This window comes from Bos taurus, chromosome 20 (assembly GCF_002263795.3).
Source record: "Bos taurus isolate L1 Dominette 01449 registration number 42190680 breed Hereford chromosome 20, ARS-UCD2.0, whole genome shotgun sequence".
NCBI lineage: Eukaryota > Metazoa > Chordata > Mammalia > Artiodactyla > Bovidae > Bos > Bos taurus.
In genome coordinates this window covers 6,916,737-6,931,119 of record NC_037347.1, presented here as the reverse complement: position 1 = coordinate 6,931,119, position 14,383 = coordinate 6,916,737, and the positions used below count along the sequence as shown (strand labels likewise).

Below are 14,383 nucleotides of genomic sequence, written 5' to 3'. Positions count from 1 at the left end.
TTCCTAACAAAACATATCCCACGAGGAGTACAAAAACTAAATTCCTTCTATATATTAAGCATGTTGTCTTACCACTGCATAGTACATGACTTTATATTCTAAACCATCAGTAAGCTCAACTGAGGTATATTTTGGGTTTGCTTAAATATTCTAAAAGGCCAACATTTTAAGTTACTTAATGTGCAAAATTGCTCTAATAAATGGATATAACTAAATGGTGAAATAGAGGACACCCAGAAAAATTTGAAATGATCCTCTTTTGAATTCAACTAGAAAAAGCACAATTTTCCAATGCCTAAAATTATATTCAATAATTAGCCATACACACAATGAAGAGAAAATCTCTAATAATTTATTTGACCTTCAGTTTCACATTGTGAAAAAAAAAAATAACAGTTTTACAAAACCTCAAAAATGTAGTAGCAAACAAGTACATATGAACACGAACACTTTACTTCTTCAACTTACACAGTTTTGTATGTGAACCACATACTCAAAATAGTCAAGAGAGGGATATTATTCAGCTCTAATCATTCTTATTCAGACAGGTGTCAAGCCCAGAGAAAAGGGGTCTACACAATTATACCAGAAGTGGAAGGCTGCCCTTTGTTATCCGTTTCCACAGCAACCAGCCCACAGAATAAGAAGAACCTTCTCTGTCTTATGCCAAGGTTTTTGTGTGCACTGTGCTGTGAATTGTATTTGCTTCAAAGTGTACGACATTTCACAGGGTGAGAATGGTCAAGTAGTGAGCCCAAATGCCTCTGTCAATTCAAAGAGCAGGAGTCCAGAAAGTTCCCTGCAGGCTGCGGGCCCACCCTGACCACCGCTCCCTCTGGCTCACACACTGCAATTAATAGAGGATTCAAGGACAGACCACAACTTCGAAACAGCTGCAGAAAATTCACCCTGCTCTCAAAAGCCACGTAGAGGCACTCACATCTTGCCAGATTTGCATCATAAACTACGGAGCTGTAACTGCGACAATATACTGCCAGGGTACAATCAGACATTTGCATGGCTTAGAACACATCTAAGAGCGAGGGACTGACTGCTGCAAAGTATTGAGACCCTCCCTTTGATTTCAATGGCTCATTTATTTTGGTCCAAGTATAGCCCACTTATTCACGGCACGGACGGACATGTACAATTAGTCTCATGAATTCAGGTGGAGAGAAATGTGAGGGATTTATCTGTCTTTAGACAATGCAAACACAAAATGTCAAAGGTTATTGGTCTTAAACCCTATTTTCTAAGATACGATATTACGAGAAACAGCAATGGAAGCAGTGTGAGTTGCAAATGCTGGGCTTCCCCGGACACTTGCGAGGAAGCACCTATGAGTCTACCACTGATACCTATCACGGCACATGTTTAGCAAACAAGCACTGGAACTAGCAAAGAATGTATTCACAACCCATTCCCAGCTCTCCAGGGAGGCCTCTCAGACGGGGCCACTGCTTACTGTTCTTTGGTGTTTGGGGGGCCATACGTGTCACTTTCGTGCACCAAAGAGTTCTTTTAGAGACTTACCTAAGAGGGAGTACTGAAGTTTACACTGTACCCCTCTGAATATCACCTTGGAGAACTTTTAGCACTTGCTAAACGCTACAGCAGGAATAGAGAACGACCAGTTTTGGTCAAGCAAATCTGATTGAGTGAATTAATTTCTGTCGGTGAGAGTTCTGTTTTTTCCTGTTAACTGGGGTTATGGCCAAGCATTCTCAGAGGGTAATAAATAGATAAATAAATAAACTTTGGACAATGCCTTTACCTGTGCCCTATATACAGAACTAGACCATAGAATTTCCAGGATTTCAGGATATCACACAAAGGGGAAAAAAAAACCAAAAAACTGCCAAGTGATTTGGTCCTTTCCAAACTTCAGTAGCTGAGACAGAAGCAAGTAAATCGAACAGGGATGGGAAGGACAGAAAGAAGGCTTCCCTTGCCCCAGGAGCCACTGGCATGACCAGAGCCCACGACACCCCAAAGCTGATTTAAGTTTAAGAAAAAAATGACCTTCATGCTTTCCCTACCTCTAGGATGTAACTTTAAGTTTCTATTTTGTCATCTTTCCCTGTCTTGACATTTACAAAATCTGCCCCCGCCAACCCTGCCCAACCCACCCTCCAGTTATACCCCTAAGTGTAACGCCGAAGTTTTCACTTTTGTGCAGCAGAGCACATCACAACGGTCACAAAATTGTGCAAAACGTACAACCATTCACACGCGTCCATACACGTGAAGACAACTATAAGCACTGTTTCAGCATGCAGGATTCAAACAATAAATAGCTAAACCTACAACACATTTCTTACCAGCCAAGGGAAAGTTTAAAGTCACTTATAAATAGAAGAGAACATCTAGCAAACAGCTACCAACAATGTCCCCATTGTTCAGAAGCGTTTCTGGGGAGCACAGCCCTGGGAGATTAGCGTGGAGTCCAGCGGTCCTCACTTCTGCAGCCAGCCCAGCCAGCTCCCCTCCTGGCCCCACAGTCGGGCTTTCAAATCTCCAACAGCAGCTGGTGTGGAGGCTTCAAGCTTGCTCCTCAGAGAGAGGTGACAACCATTTCAAATTTTACACATAAGTGGTGGAACCCATGGAAAATCAAATGCTGAATATGGTACAGCAAGGAAAAAGGGCTGGCTTTTCTCTCCCTTTGAGAAGCTGATTAATGCTGACATTAATCCACAATTACAAGACAAGGACTAGATCACAGGTTTGTTCATTCATATTTAAACCATGTGCTACTCGCACTGAAAATCCCACCCCCTCCCCCACCCCCTTCCTTCATGTCCAGTTAGAAGCATTTACAAGGTGCGGTGGATTGGATGCGAGTCTTGTAGCAACTTCTTTTCCTTTTTCTTGTCTTTCATTCGATGTGGCCTCTCTAGAGTAGAAATCGCATCTTGTCTCATCGAGGGATGGAGTCAGCTAAAATAGAAGAGAAGGAAGATTTTTTGTTAGTCTCAAATCTAAAAAAAAAAAAATTAAACTCAGGACAGAGCTGGTCAATATTGCTTCTAAAGGTCTTAATTACACATTTGGTAGGCAATGTGCAAAGATATTTAAAATGCCAGACTTAAATGAGCACACTTGTGCATTCGTGCATGCAGATGCTCCAGCAAAAACAGAAAAGATCCTCACTTCTTGATTAACCATACATACATGCAAATCAAACCTATATACCTAGGTGCTATTACATCTTCTGCTTCTGATATGCGTAATTCCTCTCCATGGTTAAACAGCGTCACTGTAAAGTGATCACCAGAGGGTCACAAGAGATTCCTTTGCCAACTCACCCCCACCTTCTTTGGCCCATTTACCATAAAGGATTCCAAATTAAATTTATTCACCATATAGAAAGCAGACATATTAATCCTCTTATTTAAATGCATCTCTGCTATTCATTATGGCAGAAATCAGTCTCGCTTCTTTTCACATGACAGCACACCAGGCCTCAGCAGCCAAGGCTGGAGTTTATTCTCCAAGTTCATCAGTCCACACATAGGAGACTCAGGCTGTGGCATGCAGCATTCAGCTTTATCACCTACAGGACTGACCGACCGCCGATGATAAATTCAAGGTGCTGTAAGCACAAGCTTGCAGGTTTCATGAGAACTGGTGGTTTCTCACACCAGCAATCCTTCACACTTGGTTAAGTCTAATTTTACATAAGAAGAGTTCGCAGAGGGCTTTTGTCTTTGAAAAGCTCCCCCTATCTGTTCTTGGAGCACATTTCCAGCCCTAGCATAGGAATCTGCAGCCCCAATGCTGAAATTCCAAGTACAGACAAAGGAATTCAGGAGCGGCTGCTCATCACTCACGGAGTCCTTCTTGCTCTCGGGTGTTCAGAAGTCTGATTCATTCCATTAGCTGTTTCTTCCATTTCAAAACAGTGATTCAAGCTTTCAAGACATTCCTTAGACTACCGTGTCATCCCCCACCCCCACCTCCTCGGAACCTATACATCAACATGAGGCCAAAAGAATGTCTCTTGTAACAATATGAAAGTTCAAGATGTTGCACACTCAAACAGAAAAACCAAAAAAAAAGAAACAAACAAACAAAAAAACCCCAAACAAAAACACCTCTACAAAGGGGAGCAGGGGACAAAGTGAACCAAAATCCAAGTGTTGTCAAGCTGGGGCCACAGAGCACCATGAACACGGAGTGAAATCAAAGGCATTTCCTTTCTGTCCCTCCCAGCGCTGACAGAGCAGCAACAGAGAGTTAAAATCACCTTGGTGGATAAGCTTTCAGGCAGAGGGAAACTTTGTGTTAACACTGTATTAATTCAGGTAGCACCTACATTTGGAAGGAAAAGCCAGGTCCCGGAAGCACTTGCAGCTCACGACTGATACCTACACAGTACTTCTTTTAAGTCACTCCATCCAGCTTAAGTGTTTTAACACTATCTTGTGTGCCGTAAACTTTAAAAATTTAAACCAACATTCTCCCCGTCGGAAACTGGGGCTTTGATCAGGCCCACGCCATCCTTTAAAAAGGCAAATCCAGCCCCCTCAAATTTGCTTGTCCTGTGCTTGACTCTCTGGCTAATAGCACCAAGAGTGGAGAGGATATGTTTCGAATATAACCCAACACTTTTTTTGCTCCATTTCCCAGGGGCCGGACATGTGTGATTAAATAGGTTCAAAGACCCAGGAGAGGGTGAATTCAAGTGTTTGCTAACATACTCACTCTGGGCTGAGAAAGAAGGTACCAAAAATGAAGTATAGAGATAACAAGCAGGTAACAGTCATAGAAACCTCATTTTCCCACAACACATAAAGCTAATTCCACTTCAAGGTAAGGTCTAAATTGAAGGGAGGAAAGAAAACTAATAAGAGTATTGAACACTTAATATATTACAGACATGGGCTAGGTATTTTCACCCCTTCCTTTGCTTTTTTCTCATTTATCAATTCATCCAAGTCTAAACTGGGACAGATCTCAAGGAAAGCACAATTCAAATTACTCATTTAACAAAGGGGAAGTGTGAAGTGCAGAGAGGTCCAGACTCCACAGCTGAAGTCTAGAACCAGACACACGTGGTCGCTCTCTTTCTGCTTCCGGTTCCTTACCTTGTTCCAAGGATGCCAAGCCAATCACCACTTGGAAGTATGGCCACTGTCACTGGCAATTTTTAAGGCTCTCCTATGCAAATATAGTCAATTCTGGACTAACACCCAATTTAGCAGGCTGTTAATTGATGCTTCTGCCTAGAAGGTTCTTTAAACTTCCTTTAGAGTTGAGTAATGCATTTATATCGCAAATGAAATAACCCCTTTCAGAGCATTTGTTTATTCAGGATTACTGAGATGCCAGCAAGGCTGCAAAAACCAGTTTGGTTTGGAACAGTTACCCCCTTCGCTCCCCAGAGGACGGTCCCGACAGTTCCTGCACCCATGACGGTGTCTCAGTACGGGTAAGCATTACGTTACGAAGAACTGTACCAACTGTAACAGGCGGGAGGAGATGAAGAAGAAATGAAAGAAATAGAAAGATTACATATGAAAGGGAGGTCAATTTTACTGGTGTTTCTAAAGGAGCTGTAAAAGATGAGTGAAGAGAAGACAAATCAAGAGTCCAAACCCCCTCTTTGCTGGACGGTCCCCTTGAAAGGTGTGAAGCATACTAAACACAGAACCAACCTTTCCAAGTAATGAGTTCATTTTCACAAGCAGCTCCTCCAAAGCAGATTCTTAAACTTCATCCTCTTATTATTAGTAACGAGCCCCCTAGTCACCAAAACAAATCAACCCATTCCATGTGCTCTGTGCTACGCTTACACATGCTTAAGTGACTTCGGGGCCAATCCTGAGAGTGCTTTACAAGGAAGCAAGGCAGCCATTAGCTCCCTGAACCCTGAACTGTGAAGGCCTATTAATTATTTGAACCAAGAGTATGATACACTCTTAAGTACACAAGACAACCATTATGTACTCAGATATATGACACAGAAACACAACTTTTGTTCATCCTGACAATGGGGTCAGCCTGAATGATTAACTCTGAAAAGCTGCAGGGAGGGCGGTTTGGATGGCTCTGTGTCCACGCATCAGACAAGCTCATGCAACGCAGGTGCAACTTTTTCCAAGGACAGACCCAGATTTCACAAAAGTTAGTGAATGCCCTAAAGGCGGCAGTTTGGGGATGGGGGGACGGGGGGACATTTTAAATAAGCTAATAAATAATTTTGCACAGAATACACTGGGAATAATTTTCAGCATTCGATTTTTGAAACCCTACTTCATTTCAAAAAGGGTTTGAGGAAGCTCAATCTAAATGTCAACAATTATCTCCTGGGGTGATACCAATGTGAAGTGTACTAAGTGCCCATTTGGCGTGAGCTGAAGTGCTTACACTTTGCAGCCAGACTGCCTGGGTTGAGGTCTTGACCAACCTTTCTGCCTGCTAAGCCCTATGACCTCAGGCAACTTACTTAACCCCTATGTACATCAGGTGTTCTCATCTATAAAGTGCTCCTGTAATAATATCCCACAGGGTTGTTGTGGGGACCAAATGAAAAGATCCATGTGAAACACACTGCCCAACAGCCAGCAAATGGGGAAGGCTCAGAAGACATCAGCTGGCATTATTAACATAGGTCAGGGTTCCCAACCAGATCATAATTAGAACCACTGAAGAACTTTCTAAAAATGCTAATGCCTGGGACCCATCCAGACCCAACAAACCCAGCCTCTGGGGTGTGCAGATTTTGGAAAGCTCTTTGGCAGATTCCGAGGCTCAGTAGAGGCTGAGAACCACTGGCTGATGATCTGGGGGGGGACTGCAGCTGTGATCAATACAAGTGTTTAAGCTTTGGGGTGCAAGTGCTTTTATTGGTATAGTTTGTGTGGTACCTCTATAGGACGGGCTATATGGAGCCTGTCTTATCCCACATATGAGCTTACACAGCTCACTCAACTATACAGATACTTACAGCTAAGCTGACTTACCTCACGCTCACTCTCTCCAGGATGCAAGGCATTTAAGAAGGCAGATGTTTCCAGGTGCTGACAAACGCAGTAGGGATCAGTGAGTACGGGACTGTGGTGATGCTGTTCCACGCATCCAATGTTGGGTCGTAGCAGTCCAGAGTTTTGCATCGCTGAATGCCAAAGTAACCTCCAACCACGTACAGTTTGTTTCCGGAGGCCACGGCATGGCAGCTCATGCGCTTTGCCGTCACGTCTCCCACCTTGGTCCACTGGTACGTCTCGCTGTTGAATTTATATGCAGAGCAGGCGGAGAACTCGGTATCTCCCCCCATAATAAAAATCTGGTTGCCCAGCACAGCTGCCGCCGTGTAACGCCAGGGCTGGGGACAGGTGGCTGGGACCGTCCACCTGTTTTCACACTGATCGTAACACTGAACTTTGGGGAGCTTGTCATGACTGACGCTGGTACCCCCAAAAGCAAACAGCTTGAGCTTGGCGCTCACCACTGCGGCGTTGCTGACCCCTTCTCGGAGGGGAGCCACCATGGTCCATTTGTTGGTTGTGGGGTCGTAATGTTCCACTTGCTTCAGAGAGACTGAGGGGGAGGCTGGGAGGCAGCCAGTGGCGGCAGTGTGCCCCCCAACCACATACAGGCAGTGCTTGAGCTCAGCAGAGCCGTGGCCAAACCTGGCCACCAGCATGGGGGCCGCCTTGGACCACTCCTCATGCAGGGTATCATATACCCAGACGTCTTTCGAGACCCCGTTCTCAGACCCTCGCCCCCCAGTAATGTATACTTTGCAGCCAATTGCACACGCACTGAATTCTTTTCTCGGGCTTGGGATGTCAGCCTTGGGAATGATCTCTTTGGCCTTCTGGTCAACCAGATAGAGTTTGTCACACATGAAAGTCTGTCCTCCCAAGAGGAAGAGGGCATGGCCAGTTTTCCGGGGCCGGGCACAGAGGCTGGTCACCACACCGTCGTTCTGCAGGATTTTCAGTTTGCACCTGATGGCCTCTTCCACGATCTCCTTGCTCTTCCTCTGCTTGGTGATGAGTTCTTCCATGGCCACGTTCTCCATGAGATAGATGGCCGGCAGCAGCGCCAGCCGCACCGTCTGCAACAGCTCTGGGAGGTAGCAGTAGCGCTTCTTTAGGTCGTAGCTGATCCAGTTAATTGCAGACTCATACACAAGTCTTTCGTCTTCGGTCTCCAGCTCTTCACTGGACAAGAGCTGCACTACCATGTCCTGGGGCAGCTGGAGGAAATCTTCGTTCTTCCTGATGGTCTGGAAGTTGCTGAGACACATCCGCCAGGAGAGCTCGTACAGCTTGGTGCACTGGTGCGCATCGGACAGCAGCAGCATGCCCAAGCAGTTGGTGGGGTGCAGGTTCTTTTCCAGGAACTCAGCACACGCATCCCGGATGTCTTGAAACTCCAGCATGTCGCCAGCTTCCAGGAGTGATTCTGCATTCTCTTCATTGATGATGACCCGGGAGGAGTAGGCATAGTCGAGGAGCAGCTCCAAGACTTCTGGGTGGATGGAATTGTCGAAGTTGACTTCACTGTCCTGGCTCTCTTTCAGGCCCCCGCTGAACATGGCTTCGAAGTAGCGGCTGCACGCAGCCAGCACTGCCCGGTGACAAGGGAAGGTCCTGTTGCCCGCGTGGAGAAGAACATCAGTGAAGAGGCGCTGCTGGCGTAACAGGTTCAGGTGAGTGAGGACACTGTCCGCGTAGGAGGACTTGTGGAACAGGTAGATGTTGATGGAGCCACTGCTGGCCCTGGACTTGCGGTTCTCGTGCACACTGACAGACATTGTTTCCACTCCTGGAAAAAACCACACACAACTACTGAACAGTGATGCTCCCAGTGTTCAGAACAGCCGAGCCAAAGCCACAATCGAAACCAGAAGACAAAAGACACCAGGGAACAGAATACTTCGCTGTGGGCCCCGCTGCCAACATTCTGAATAATGGATGGCCAGGCCTATCCAAAGCCAGAGACAGTTACCTATAAGGAAAGGCACTCACACTACTGTTGAGCTATGTGAACTATACGTTGTTTAGAAAAAAAAAAAGTCACTGCTCAAGAGCAGGTTCATCTTGGAAAACCTGATTGCCAACTTTCAGGATGTTGAAGTTCCTGAGAATGTAAGTCAGCAAAAGCCAAGAGGATCAAGGTCTCATTCTCACAGGTCCCTGCCCTGGTCCAGCTGATTCAGGGTTGGTCACTTGCAATGCCAGGCCTCCAGCTCTCGTAACGCCACGATGGGCACAAGTTTTAATGCCCAACATAAAGCCATGTGTAAGACAAATACCTACTAATTAATTCCATTAAGAATTCCTTTGGTAATATCCACTGTCTTTACCAAAGTGTAGGTACAGTAAATGGGAAATGTAACACTAAATCCACAGGTGTAAGCCAACTTCTGAAGTGACCAAACATTTACTTAACATTACAAATCATTTCTAACCAGACACCTCTACCACTTCAGTCCTAAAAGAGCCCCAATATAAACATGACCATATACTGATCAGCAAGCTATCCTGGAAACACCGAATAGACTCTGGCCTCACTTACCACCCACCTTTTCTGCTCTGGCCAGCTTCCAAAATGGGGATTTGTGCCCAGAAAAGAAAGACTAGTTTGAGTAGCAAACTCAGGAGTTCTGTTGTTCTGTTCTCCCTGCTTTAAATCAATTCTTAGAAAACTAGCTGCAAGAACAAAGGGTGTATCCACTGCTCTCTCTCGATTACACAGGGATCAATCACCAGGACCATCCCTGGGTGCCTCCAAATGCTGGCACCTGCATATAGGGAGATCAGAATGCAAATGTTACTTTATCTAAATCAAAACACACATACACACGTGTGTGTATATGTGTGTTGCCAGCCATTGTTAACTTAGGGTCACTCTAGAATTTATTTGCCGACTACAGTGCTTTCCTCAGTATCTAAATGGGAATTATAGCAGAACTGAATCGACTCTTTGGCTTTCCTCAGTAATCAAAGTGTAGGCTAAAGTTACAGGACATGCCTATCACCTATCTTCAAAAATTGAATTATCTTCTTCTTTTTTAACCCTACCCTTCTGTTAAGTCAAAGGAATAAAGGCTTCAAGAACCCGCCTGTCAGAGGATTCGTAGGGAAGCTGTTTATTCCAGGATGGTGAACTGCATCGATACAGTATCTGTTCCAAAGTAAGAACAGCCAGTCCTTACCAGCCTTGTTTCCTTCAACCTGACCAGCGGAGGCAAGGCAGGCACAGAGAACAACAGAGGCAGGTGCCTTTGACACACCCGGTCTATACTATTAGGAGTTGCAACTTGTTTTCTTTTATTTTAGGCATGTAACTTTTCATCATGAGTAAACATGATTTACTGGAGAAGAAAATAAACAAGAGTCCTAGGGCTCTGGTGTTAAGACTTTAGGAAGCACCCATCAGTCTCCACAGTGACCTGAGCTGTGACAAATGGTGAAGAGGCCAGCATCACCCCCACCTCAAGCTAAGCCTCTAAGGTCTAGTCCAGGTTACCCAAGGCCCAGTGCTCCAAAGAGCAACCGACAGGACCCTATGTAAATGCACCAGGTTCTCCAATGTTCAAACCTGAATTAGCATCCCTGCTGTTCAACTGCTGTAGTCATCATGTGCGTGAGCACATTCAACCTTAAGTACTTTGAAGAAGAGTTTTAGCCTAAACCTCAAAAAATGGTATAAATACTCTTATGTCTTATATAGAAACTTGCAAGAATTCCAAATGAGTAGCTATGCTTTTTAACTTTTTTAACTAATGCTTCCAAAGCAATCTCAAAAGCTGCCTCCCTTGGATGGACCTAGAGATTATCATACAAAGTAAGTCAGATAAAGACAAATGTCATATGATATTGCTTAATGGAAAACCTTTCTTAAAAAAGATAGAAATGAACTTATTTACAAAACAGAAATAGACACATAGAAAACAAACTTACAGTTACCAAGGGGAAAGGAGGAATAAATTAGGAGTTTAGGATTAAAATACACACACTACTATAGACAGCCAACAAGGACCTACTGTATAGCATATATACTCAATGTCCTGCAATAGCCTATAATGGAAAAGAATTCATAAACGTGTGTGTATTCTGAACACTTTGCTGTATACCTGAAACTAACAACATTGTAAATCAACTGTATTTCAATTAAAAAAAAAAAAAGCTGCCTTCTTTCTGGCTGAGAGTGAATGCAGCTGACAGAAGAATGAGGCTCTTGCACAAGGTACAGAAGCACCAGAGTGCCTGCAGATTGAGCTGGAATCACACCCACCAGGCCCAGAAGGCATTTCCCTGAGCAGTGTAAAACAACACTCATAGCCAGGCTTACACTTAACATAACAGTTTAGAAGACTGTGGGATATAGGATCTGCATCTCTTTACAGCCTGTGTTTATGCTCCTGGATTTCCCAAGTAGGTTCAAAAGCCAGCAGAAGAGCCTAGTCTGTCATCTTGGACGCCACCCAAATGGAGAAGTGTGTCACAGTCAAAATCCAACGATCTTGCAGGAATATTTGATTAAAAGGTACACTTGAAGACCCAAGGGAGACAACTTGCCTTTTGGTTTAAAAATATGCAAACATGAAAACATCAGCAGAAACCATGTGTACAGCCTCTAAACACACCTTCAACACAGAATGAATCATCCTTCTGGCATTTTTTAAGCCCCCAGAGAAATAATATTTGCATGCCAAGTAAGTGGCCAAAAAACGCACACATATACTTAACCTGCCTCTACAAAGAAGAAGGGGAAAAGGGCTGCTATTACCAGTGAACATCAAAAGGAATTCTGGCTACAGTAACTTCAGTTCACTTAATGCTCTTTAACCAGGATCTCAGCCTCCAATACTTAGCAGCGCGTCACATTTCTTTAAGTTTTGAACCTGATCTCCAGGCCATCAAAGGAGAAACTAGACAGATTTTCTCAGGCAGTTTACATTATTGATAACAAAGGAACAACACTATAAAGAGACTGTTAACAAGAAAAGCATTTTACTATAGAGTCCTCTATAGCACTTGTAACGCTCTTTAACACACGGCCATGCCTGTGAGGGCGACACAAGATACTTGCCAAGTTCAGTGGTTCATCTCCACCCCGCCTACCAATTCCTATCCTTCGAAACTAAGCCTGTTAAAGCTAAACAACTTGAATGACAAAAACCTAATTTTTTAGAAAGCAGTTTTCATTCATTCCCCACAGACATCTGGCCGCAGTGAACACGCCCTCACTAGGGGTGTCTGTGAGTGACCCGAGTGCCGCGTAGGGTGCAAGGGGCACAAACAATCCCGCGCGCTCGGCACGGCTCTTCCCACGGAGGGGAATGGGGCGGCGGGGGGCTGTCGATCGCATCCTGGCTGAGCTCCTCTCTCCCCAGCGGCTCGTCCGGGCGGCGGAGAGGAGGCCCCTCGGGCAGTGCCCGGCTCCAAGCGCTTGTCCTAGGAGCGCAGCCGCGGGCCGGGGTCTCCGCCCGAGAACAGTTCCCCACCGCCTCCTAAGTCGGAGCTCCCGGCTCCGCGGTGCGCGCCCGCGCGCACACACACACACAAACACACGCACACTAGGCAGCCCCTGAAACCCGCGGCGCCCGCAACAGGTCCGCGGCGGTGGCGGAGACTTACAGCAGTGGCGGCCGGCCACAGTGCACAACCAGTTAGTTGGGTCTGGCCTCGGTAACCCGGCGGGGAGGCGACGGAGCAGACGTCTCAGCCCCAGGGAGCAACAGCGACTGCCCTGGCGAAAGGAGCGCGCATGGGGCTCCGGCTCGCTGGCTGGTTACCGCGGGCTGATCGCCGCGGTCTCACGATTCCCAGGTCAAGGACTCTGGGCCTGCCACCCGCGGAGCAGCTCCCGGAGGGCGCTCGGGAGGGAAGAGCGAGCCAGCGGCCGCAGGCGCCGCGGAAGGAGGCGGGCTGAACGCTCGGGGGTGGGAGCTGGAAAGAGCCGTGCGCGCCGGCGGCCGCCTGGCGTCTCCACTCGGTCTCTGCAGCGCCTCAGCCGCGCCGCCTCCTCTCCGGCTGCCCGAGCAGTCAGCGCCCAGCAGCCCAGCGCCCGGCTATAAGCGGCGAGACGGGGAGGGGAGGGAGGGGAGGAGAGGGGAGGGGAGAGGGCGCGTAGGCAAAAAGTGACACCAGGGGAGGGAGGGAGGAAGCGCGTGAAAGCGGCCGGCGGAGGAGGAGGAGGAGGAAGGGGAGGAGAGCGTGTCGGGGGAGTTAATCGAGAGAGGAAGCGGGGGAGGGGGCTGTGGCAAGTAGAGAGAGAGACAAAGCGGATGCGAAATCTCAGCGACGAGCAGCTGCAACCTTCGGGAATCGCGAGTAAAACAAGTTTTCCTGGGTAGCTGTGTCTGCGTCTTGAGCAGAGTCCGGTGCTGAGGGACCTTTCTGGGGTGGGTGGGGACAGCGCGGCCCCCCAGGTGTGCTCTCTGCGTTGCGGGAGCCGACGTGAGGCTCGGCAAAGAGAGACAAGGGGCGAGACGGGTGTTAGTGGTTCGCGCCCTGGGCGCACACAGCCTGCCCGCTGGGCGAGATACCTGGAAAGAGGACAGTGGCGAGGTATGAACACAATTTTGGACACTGTAGGAACTCCGCAGGTTGGGCAAAGCCAGGGCTGTAGGGCTTCTCTGTAGGGCACGGGACCAGAAGGACTCGAGCCCCGAGCGCTTCCTGCCCCCACGTACTCCCCCCCCTACCCCACCCCACCCACCGCGGGTGCGGCACCCGCGGCCGGAATCTGCCCCACGCCGCCCTGGGCAGCAGCAGCCGGGCGCTGTCCGGCGGAGCGCGCACCACGTGCTTTGCAGCCAATCGCCGTGGCCGCTTCATTCAAAACGAACTGCTCCAAGGAGTGGCCACGCCGCCACCTCTCCGTAGTGATAAACCTTTAATCGCCCCCTCAGACCCGGCCCTTTCCTGTCTTTTATCTCCAGGTTGTGTTAGGTAGGAGTTCAGCAGAGAAATGGTTCAGCCCATACACGTTTGAAGCGCCGCGTGCCACGAAAAGGAAAAGTGATCAGAAAATCTCGAACGGCAATCACTATTTATGAAACCCATTTTTGATCTTTGTACCAAGGGCTTATCTTTCCACTGGGAGCTGAAATGCCTGTTTTTCTTTTTATTGGCCATTTGGAATAAAGTATATGAATGAACTGTAGAGATTACCGGTCCAGCCCCCCGCCCTTTTTTTTACGGATTGGGAATCTGAGGCCCAGGGAGATCTGAAGTGAACTGTCCAGCTCGAAGGCACACGGCTACTTGCAATGGCTAGAATGGAGACCCTCACTTCCCAGCTTTCTTTTAAATATTAGACGCAGAAATGGTTTAACAGGCAGAGGAGGCTACCCCCGGCGCGCCCAGAATCCAGAGACTAGAAATCAAGGCCCTCTAGGTCCTTTAACCCCACT

General features: G+C 47.2%; 1 protein-coding gene across 1 annotated transcript; it reads right to left on the bottom strand.

Annotated features, from left to right (window-relative positions):
- Positions 1–330: 330 nt before the first annotated feature.
- On the bottom strand, positions 331–12,643 carry ENC1 (ectodermal-neural cortex 1). The gene is given in 3 exon segments (NM_001078067.1): positions 331–2,940; positions 6,969–8,781; positions 12,603–12,643. A coding segment is annotated over 1 exon segment (1,770 nt). The 5' UTR covers positions 8,771–8,781; positions 12,603–12,643; the 3' UTR covers positions 331–2,940; positions 6,969–7,000.
- Between the last annotated feature and the right edge of the window lie 1,740 nt (positions 12,644–14,383).